The 9,722-nt window shown below is 47.5% G+C and overlaps 1 protein-coding gene across 2 annotated transcripts; it reads right to left on the reverse strand.

The window, feature by feature from the left end:
• Window positions 1–1,515: 1,515 nt before the first annotated feature.
• Window positions 1,516–9,138, reverse strand: LOC127666128 (carbonyl reductase [NADPH] 3). 2 transcript variants are annotated; one of them, XM_052158858.1, is made up of 3 exons: window positions 8,709–9,138; window positions 7,075–7,182; window positions 1,516–2,186 (listed from the first exon to the last, which is right to left on the reverse strand). In XM_052158858.1, the coding sequence occupies exons 1-3, from the start codon at window positions 8,995–8,997 to the stop codon at window positions 1,750–1,752; spliced, it is 834 nt and encodes a 277-aa protein (XP_052014818.1). In that variant the 5' UTR covers window positions 8,998–9,138; the 3' UTR covers window positions 1,516–1,749. The 2 variants fall into 2 exon arrangements, with proteins under 2 accessions (XP_052014818.1, XP_052014819.1); XM_052158859.1 differs by lacking the exon at window positions 8,709–9,138 and adding an exon at window positions 7,725–8,681.
• Window positions 9,139–9,722: the final 584 nt, after the last annotated feature.

Raw genomic sequence — 9,722 nt, forward strand, 5'->3', positions numbered from 1 at the left:
AATTCTAGGCCAGCCTGGACAGAGTTAAGTCCCTATCTCAAAAACAAACAGACAAACAAAAAATCCCAAAATTGAGTTGGCAAGATGGCTCAGAAGTTAAAAGCCCTTGTCATGCAAACCTGAAGACCTGAGTCAGATCCCTGGCACCTCTGGTGGCGAGAACTGATTCCTGAATGTTGTCCTGTGGCTTCCGCATCTGTGGCATGCAGATGTCATGGTACTTATGACGTGGCATTAACATACACATGCATTCACACATGCATCCATATCCATAATAAAAAAAATGTTTGAAAGAACAAAATGTAATGATACACATGTATGGCACTGTTACCATGAAACTTATTACTTTTTATATGCAATGTCCCCTCTTTAAAAAAAACCCACAACCGAAAGAACAAGAAGGAAAAATGACTGTCACCAGCGTTCCAAAGTAGCTGCCCTGGTCCCCAGAGCGTGTTGGGAATCGCCAGCATGGCACAGTCTGGTAAGCAGCAGATCTTATTTAGTTCATGATTTTGCTTTGCTTTGGATTCCCAGCCTGATTACAGTTTCTCTACAACATGCCATGGTACATTCAATGCATTTCTATTATTCAAGTTCCTCTAGGCTACCAGCAATAGGTTGATTCAACCTAGTTAAGGAAAAGAGGAATTTCAAGCATAGAGAGTATCTTAGATGCTCATGCTCTCAAGACTTGTCTGAAGCCAGGTTGGTCCTTGGGCCACTCTGTAAACGCTCCTCTTGAGGGCTGACTTGTCCCTCCCCCTAAACCCCCACTCTGGTCATAGCCTGCCTAGATCTGTCCCTGTGAGCACCACTGTTGGGGTGTGGCCACTCACGGCTCTAGCCCTAAGCCAGCCAGTTCAATTGGTCCTGCTTTCATTAGAGCAAGGTTAAGTCACCCACTTGTCACTCAGCCATGGGGACCCAGAGGAGGGGCAGGGAATCCGAGGGCTGGCTGTGGTTGGGGTGCTCGCCTGCCTGTTACCGTTGGCGAGGGTCTCCTAAGCTTCACAGCTCCGTGTGTGAAGCAGTGATTGGCTCCTGATAGAGGAGGAAGTTGAAGTGAGAAGCCAGGCAGTTGATTTCTACTTCCTGTCCGTGTTTAAGCAGGCGGGCAATGCTTGGTGATTCCTCAGTGGTGTTCGTCTCCCCCAAATCGCAGCTCCCAGCAGCGGGACTGTGAGGCTGGCTGCAGGGGACACCTGCCTGTGGAAGCTACTCAGAAGCTTGCTGAGACCATTAATGTTGTAGGACCCACAGCCTGGCTGAGTGAATGTTGGGTGTAGTTAATGAAATAAATACAGGCTGAGAGGAAGGAGAGACAGGCTGGCTGTTCGGAGCACTTGCTGTTCTGGCAGAGGCCTTCATAAGCACCTATAATTTCAGTTCCAAGGGATCCAACACCCTCCTCAGGCCTCTCTGGAGACCTGGAATGCACATGGTATACACATACACACACACACACAAACACACAACACTTATACACACATAAAACAAAAACCAAATAATACATAAAATAAAACAAATAAATCTTTTTAATTTGAAAAACCAAGCAGGCACATTAACTAGATGAGAACACGGTGAGCGAAGAGAGTTTGGACATAGTGAATTGTTTAATTGGGCTTGTAGAGCCACAGATAGGAACCGACCTTCCTCCTCCTCCGTGTGGGAAAGAGTCAACCCACACCAGCCTGCATCCATCCTCCCGCTAATGTTTATCAAACCGTTAAGCCCCAGAGCAGACATTCACCATGTTTGTACAACTTTGTCACGGATTAGCTGGCCATGAGGCTCAGTGGCATCTGGAGGCAGGAGGGCCAAGTAAACGGGGGTTTCGGCCCCTTCTTCCACGGTCCGGGAGCCCTGGTCCCTCGCCATGTCTGTCTTCACCCACCCGGGGCAGCAGGCATTCAACAGAATCCTGTCCGCTTTCCTCTTCTCATCCAGCTGCCGGGCTAGGATTCTCGAAAGGACTGTCACCCCCAGCTTGGACACCCCGTAAGCTGAGTCTGGCCAACCTTCCCTCTCGTGGACTTCATTTTTTGTGTCCTCCACAAACTTTTTCATGAGGTCGACCAGGTCCCCCTCGGTAAGTGCGTCACATCGGAACCTTTCCTGGAGATCTTCGCTGCAGTTCTCAAGGGCTTTTAAGCCCTGCAGACTGCTGATGATTACCACTCTACCTGCAACAGACAACACCAGCAAAGCACATCACAAAGGGAATTTCACCGGGCCCTGTATGCACCACAGTCTCGGTGCAGTTTGGGATTCATTGCTGATAAAATGCAAGGAGGAGTCCCAGAGATGGCTCAGCAAGTAAAAGCTCTTGCCTCCAAGCTGGATGACCCAAGGTCCATTTTAAGGCTCCAAAGTAGAAGGAGAGAACGGATTCCCGTGGTTTGTCCTCTGACATCCACACATGATGCATACAAACATGCATACCCTTCCAAATAAATAAATAAATACATAAGCAAATAGAAAACAAGACTAGAAGACATACGATCTGTGTGTGTGTGTGTCTATCAGTCTGTCTGTATCTACTCCAAGGGGACAAACACATCTCTACCAGTGACCAGGCTTTCCTTCCACAACAATTTCCTATGACCCAACTTCTCATACTGTGGGGTTTGTACCCTATACAGAGCTGTGTAACTAAGTGTGTGGGTCCAATATATATATTTAAATATATTTGAAAACCTTTTTACTATTACATGTATATGTACGAACATGTATATATGTCTGCATATATGTAATAGTAAAAAGGTTTTTAAATGTGCAGCGTCTGAAAATGAATTCAAAACCAAATGCATAACAATTTTGAGGTTTTTTCTATACCACAGTGTTATATCAGGGGACTTCACTGCAGCCTTGGTTCTAAGCACCTGTGTGCACTTTAGATGCCATCTCGGCACTAAATGCACATTTCTATTCAAGTCTGGAATTTGCATTTGGTGACCTGCAGTGAGTGGCTTGTTACTGCACAGAGCAGCTTTTCTGCTATTACAGAAAAATAACAGATCAGTTGATAAAACCAGTCTTTTGACATTTTTCCATCATTCCACATTCTGTAAGCATCAGGTTAGTGTACCTTTGGGCTGTATTACCTTAGAATGTTTCATTCCACAGCACAGGAATATCAGGTTAGTATATCTTTGGACTGTATTATGTTAGAATGTTTCATTCTAAAGACTATTGCTGGAGGTGTTAACTTAAGATTCAAAAGATTAGTGAAGTGAATTTTGGCTTGAGCTTAGGACAGAATTTCCAAGCACTTTTGAAATGGCCCTAACATACTTCCAATGTTCTGTAGTATGTATTCATGTGAAGAGGTGTTCTTGGCACTAATGGTTGTAAAATAAAAATATTGACTGATTTTAGGAAAATGTTGAAGATTTGTTACATCCTGCAGCATCAATTACTCAAACACGATCTAGACTTCTATGTAAATAAAGAAGCACATGCATCTTCTTAGTATGCAAATTTGCTTTAATCTTAACTGGTAAAATTCCATGTGCCTTTTTTTTTTTTTTGACAGAGTCTCGTGTAGCTCAGGTTGTGCTCCAGACTCTCTATAGGCAGCTGAGGGTAACCTTGATCCTCCTGCCTCCATCTTTGGAGTACAGACATGTGCTGCCAGCTCCAGTTTATATTATTAATAGGAATTAAACCCAGGACCTCCTGTGTGCTAGGCAAGCACTGTAACAACTGAGTTACATCTCCAGCTCTAAAAGAATTATTTTAAAATAAATATCTCTATGGGTCATTTATCAGAAAAATGTTGGTTTATATACCAATTTCATAGACTTGGTGTTGCATTAAATTTCCCCCAGAGTAAAAAGGTCACGAGTGGGAAAAGTTTAAGCCTTGCTTTTAAAGATGGTGGACTCATGGGTCTGTAGCTCTGTGGCAGCTGGGGATCACCCAAAAGGATCCTAAAGTGCTGTATCTGGGGGGAGCCCTCGGGATCACATCTGTTCTATGTTTTCACAGGAAAGCTACAAAACAGATACACAGGGCCCAGGGCAAGCCTCAAAGTTGAAAATACCACAGGGGCAAACACATCCCACTCGCAGGCCAGAACCAGCCTCCTAAGAACTTGCTTAGTCGGGATGTACTATGCAAATTGAAATCCTCAGTTCTTCCTGTATTAGCTACCCACAGTTTCCCTTGTTTAGAGCTATAACTTCCACCTAGCTTGAGCAGATAGACCCTTTAGTTGTCATTGTGTCTGTGTTCATTTTTAAGCAGTTGTTGTCACAGAAAAGCCTCTGGGACAAGACCCAGCACAGTTATTGCGACTATTGAATCATCAGACAGTTTTATTAAAAACAAACAAACAAACAAACAAAAAACCCTCTTCCTTCAACACACAATCCACCTACTTATCACCTGCATCCTAAGGGACAGGGCCTTTCTCCTTCAGGATGAAGCTCTCAATTCCCCAGGTTGCTCAGTTGGCTAGGGCTGTGGGCAGCCACCTCCATCCCTGAGCCCCTAACCTGGAGTCAGCCTCTCCTAGAAGTGTATCCTTAGTGATAACCTCATACACAGGAGAGAGGCCCACTCTCCACCCTTGTTCCGATTTCAGTAATTAAAGTTACCAGTAACATGATAATGAACAAATTCATGAATATGACTCAATATTCACATTGGCAAAAATTCACAGCTACTAAAGAGGCAGTAGGGTTCATAATATAATTTCGGCAATTGGTAGGCTGTGAGTTCAAGGCCAGCTTGAGCTATGTAGTTTCAAGGCTACAAAGTGTATTGAGAAAGACGGGAAGGAGGGGGCAAGGAAGACAAACACTAACTGTACGAACTGTTGGGTGCCTTGGAAGAAATTCTAATCCTTATTATGGGGGAAGTTATCTTGTGTCCTCTTTGATCTTGGGGAACATGTGTGGGAGATGCTGGGGGTGATCAAAGGTCATCCTATTAACCAGATGATCCAACCAGCTCTAAGAGCGCCTACACCACACCAACCACCAGCAGCAGCATTGTTGGGCACATGCATGTATGCATGTGTGTGTGTGAGCACATGTGTGCCTGCGCATGCTTGTGCATGTGTGTCTGCACGTGTGTCCATGCATTCAAAAACAACTTCCAGCTTTTTTTTTTTTTAAGAAAGAACAGGCAAGTAGCTCCCTCTAGTGACTTAATTATTGCTTAAGCTATTTTTGTCTTGGGAAAGTAAGCAAGACCTAGGTTCCTGTAATGTGCTAAAAGCTAAACAGAAAGTACATGGCGGTGATAGCAAACACTGTGTCTCTCGGTGAACAAAGTCACATATTCTAGGCATACTGTAAATCCGAGTTCTTTCAGGGCAGGAAGTTGCAGACTTGATTACAGACATGGCTCACCTGGTTCTTGCCCCGCCCCATTCCCCCCAGAGCTTTCCTTTAACTTTCAAGATGGCTTGGCTCGCACTTGATGCTGTGGTTCTTGGTGTAGGCCAAGCCTGCCTTCCAAGTTCAGGGATTGGAGGTATGCAGTGCCCGGAGACTTCCTGTGAACCAATCTCAGTAAGAAATGACGGAGGAACAAGAAGGTGGTGGGCGGGGACTTAAGCTCCGCTCTGACCACACTTTTCAGATTTAACATTTCTTCTTAGAGCTAAACGGGGCATAGGGATTCCATGCCTGGAATCCCAGAATCCAGGAAACAAATGCAGGAGGAGGTGTCAGAAGTTCAAGGCCAGCCTGGTCTACAAGGCAAATTCAAGGCCAGGCAACACTATAGTTACAGCCTGTTTTTGTTTTTGTTTTTTGTTTTTTTTTAAAAGAGAGTAAAAAACCCCAATTCTTACACCCTGAGTTAATTCTTATTCAAAATGTCAAGAAAATTGAATTTTTAAAGATCTATTTATTTTATGTGTACGTATGAGTGCTTTGCCTGTATGTATGTGCGCCACATGCTTCCCCTGTGCCCAGAGAGGCTAGAATAGAGTGTTGGAGCCTCTGAAACTGGAGTTACCAATGGCTGTGAGCTATGCAGGTGAGGGAACTATGGGAACTAAACCCACATCTTCTGCAAGAGCAACAAGTGCTCTTAATCACCGAACTGTCTCTCTAGCCCTGAAAATTACATTTTAAAAACAATAGCTGGGGGCTGGAGAGATGGCTCAGTGGTTAAGAGCACTGACTGCCCTTCCAGGGGTCCTGGATTCAATTCCCAGCAACCACATGGTGGCTCACAACATCCATAACCAGATCTGATGGCCTCTTCTGATGAACAGGTGCACATACAGATAGAGCACACATATACATAAAATAAGTAAATAAATCTTTAAAAAGCCCAACAACAAAACAACAGCCACAGAGCTTTCCCTCAGAACCGCAGACCATCTTAGAAAAAGAAGAGCCTCGGAGACGTGTCCCTGTCCACCAAGTTGCCCATCTCACAAGTAAGAGTCTTCGTTAGAAAATCTCTGTCTCCCAACTCAACTCCAGGCTCTGTGGATGCAATGTTCTTCCTGTGGACGATGGGCTCAATTAACCCACCCAGGCTGGGTATAATGGTGGGCACCCAATAAACATTAGAAGGAAATTAATGATAATTAATAATTAATATTGAGCCCTCATGGGCTAGAGGTAAGTGTTTCCCCACAAAAAAACAAAAAACAAAAAACTACTTCTTTTTAATTCTGTCAGCTTACGACATTGAGAAAAAAAACCTTTCTCATAAGTTTATTTTTTTAAGTTTCACATAAGAAAGGAACAGAAGGAACGTTATAATGCCAGACACGTCAGTTGTGGGCCCATCCTTGCCATTTCGGGGGCTGAGGGGTGGGGACTCTCAAAGGCTGTCACAGACCTTGGGGGACATGCTACATCCTGCGATGGAGGCTGAGCTCATGACACAGACCCCATGAATGCTGACCAGGACCACAGAGTTCTGACAACCACAGCTAAAAGGCTCAGGCACAGAGCAGACACCTTGATAAAATAAGGCAGTTTTAACTCTCTATCTCACAAGCAAATGGCAGCCCTGGGTGGTTCCTGTCGGTTGCCCTATTTGAGGGACCGACCGGCGGCTGCTTCCTGAGGGTCAGTACTCCTACTTTGGACTTACCATGTGGTTTCATTATGGGCAGTAACTCAGTGCAGACATTTCTAGTGGCAAAAAAGTTCGTCTTCAGTGTCACCTCAGCTTGAACGTCGAAGGGCGTCGGATCATCCACTTTGAAAAAGCACAAGAAAAAAATAGGAATTACATTTTCCTCTGAAACTCGTGTGAGAAGTTGGATCTCATCACATAACAGGTAAGGGAAAATCGTGCTAACTTTAGAACAGTCTTGCTGAGCATGGTGATACATCTGTAAGACACACACACACACACACATACACAGGCACATGCACACAGGCACATGCACACGCGCGTGTACACACACACACACACACACACACACACACACACACACCTTTAAACTAGAACTTGATCATTCTAAAGCTCTTGTGAGCATAAGGAAACAGCTTTCTGGTCCACACTCCAAGTTTCTCATGAGCCGCTCATGCAGCATCGCATGAACACCCAGGTTCGATCTTCCCATCTCAAGCTTGAATACAGTCCCTGGAGGCTGGGTGAAGATGTAGGCTCTGGTATGGCAGGTTTAAGAACTCCCACCCTCTGTGTGGGGGGAGGGGCAGCCACTGCTCAGGTTTGCATACACATGGCCCCCACTTAAGAAGCATGGACTTCAGCCGGGCCGTGGTGGCACACACCTTTGATCCCAGAACTTGGGAGGCAGAGGCAGGTGGATTTCTGAGTTCGAGGACAGCCTGGCCTACAGAGTGAGTTCCAGACCAATTCGCCAAACCTTCCATCCGAGGCGAGTGGCTGGGGGTGGTGAACTCGCCCCTCCCCTTCCCCAAAGCCCACATGCCAAAGTTTGGAAGTGCGGGTGTCTTGGATCTCACGCAAGGATCCCATGGGTGCCCAGGCCAACCGGGTAGAGATTTCTGCTCCACAGCCGTCAGTCCCCGGTTCTCTCAGCATTTTAAGTGAGGCTGGACTGTTAGTTTTTGTTCCAGCACAAGGCAACTGGATAATTTTGCTAATTGAACACTTGCTAGAGTAAGCGATCTTGATTTTTCTCCCCTGAAGGAAGTTGTTTTCCAAACCGCACTTGCAAGTTTAATAACAAACCTAGTTCCCCCAGGAGGAGGGAAGCAGGGCTCTCTTCCTTTTTGCTAGAGCCTCTCAAACGCTCCATTAAAGCGGTAGGAAACCCACTATCGTGCCAGCGCGCGCTAATTGTGTCCGGGCGACCCATTTCCTGCCCTCAGCATATGTCTCCTTGCATCTATGAATGCGCCCTTGTTTCACTCGAAGAGAAAACTCCAACCGTTTTTTTTTTTTTTTTTTTTTGGAAGACTCTTCTCTGAGAAAAGCTTTCGTGCGTGGGACAGAAAGCTGATGAGCTTGGCAAGGCGTGGTCCCCTCCCAAGAGGCCGGTTTTCGTCCAAACAGGCGAAGCTGAAAGTTCCAAGAAGGGCCTCCGGCAGAGCACAGGCCAACACAGGCCGCCGGTCGGGTGGGGCGTGGAGTGGGGCGCCTGGGCGGGCCCGCACCCGAGTCGCCGCACGCGGGAACCCGCCTCGCGGGGCGTGAGCCGGGCGCGCCCAGACGGGATGGCGCAGCCTCCGGATCCCAGAGGCTCGCTGCCCAGCACCCTCGGAGAACCCCGGACACCTTCTCCCACCTACTTCTAAAGGCGATGCCTGCGTTGTTGACCAGCACGTTAAGTCCCCCGTACTCCTTGCGCAGAAAGTCACGCAACGCGCGGATGCTCTGCAAGTCGTCGATGTCCAGTTGGTGGAAGCGTGGGCTCAGGCCCTCCGCCTGCAGTTGCTGCACCGCTGCGCGGCCCCGCGCCTCGTCCCGCGCCGTGAGCACCACATCCCCAGAGAATTTCCGACACAGGTCACGCGTGATCGCAAAGCCGATGCCTTTGTTAGCCCCGGTAACGAGGGCCACGCGGCTGCAGGACGACATGTCAGGGGGACACACGGACCACCTGACGGCCGGGCCGGCTGGGCAGCGGGTCGCGCGTGGTCAGAACCGTAGCGTAGGACTAGGTTCTGGGACCCGGCGCTGCGACTGCAAGAGAACAAGGCCTTGAGAAGTCTGTCCCTCCCCTCCAAGGAGGAGCCGTCCGTTCCCAAAGGGTCCGCCTCCTCCCGCCCGCCAGCCAGTGTACAGATCCTGGTTCAGAGCTAAGCCTTAGTTAGGGACAAGCGCTGCTCCCAAAAGAAGGGGTCAGCAGGATTCGTGGCTGTCGGATTGAAGCAACTATTTTGGGGGAACCTCAAAAGAAGGAAAACAAATGCTCCGTAATTTTCTTGGGCGAGAGCCGGTCATTCTCTGCAAAATGCAAATGCTTGCTTCTGCGGAACTCACACTGAGATTACTTAACACACCCCGCAGCTTGCTCAGGGACTTTAGGGAACAGTGCCTGGGAGTAGACAGAACAGGTGCGGGCCAGCTCTGCGTGTCTGGAGGTCTCAGTGCGCCCCCACATGGGAGAGAAGGCTCGTGTTTACCGGGCTGTTTGTGTAGTACAGGAGCCCCCAGGGCCGTCCTTGGTTGATTCCAAGTGTACGTGGGCATGCAGGTATTGGTCCAGGTCTATGTGAATCATCTCCCAAGGAGATTCTGAACCTGTGAGCAAAATTCCAGGCGTGTCCAAGTGTGGGCATGCAATCAGACCTCCTCCCTTC

Source organism: Apodemus sylvaticus, chromosome 15 (genome assembly GCF_947179515.1).
Source record: "Apodemus sylvaticus chromosome 15, mApoSyl1.1, whole genome shotgun sequence".
In the NCBI taxonomy this organism is placed as follows: domain Eukaryota; kingdom Metazoa; phylum Chordata; class Mammalia; order Rodentia; family Muridae; genus Apodemus; species Apodemus sylvaticus.

Excerpts from the sequence above, each read along its gene's own strand:
- LOC127666128 (XM_052158858.1), bottom strand. The coding sequence starts at position 8,997 with ATGTCGTCCTGCAGCCGCGTGGCCCTCGTTACCGGGGCTAACAAAGGC. Across the intron at positions 7,183-8,708 it reads CGCAGGCATCGCCTTTAGAA|TGGATGATCCGACGCCCTTC; the intron begins GTAGGTGGGAGA and ends GCTTTTTCAAAG. Across the intron at positions 2,187-7,074 it reads GCCCATAATGAAACCACATG|GTAGAGTGGTAATCATCAGC; the intron begins GTAAGTCCAAAG and ends TGTCTGTTGCAG.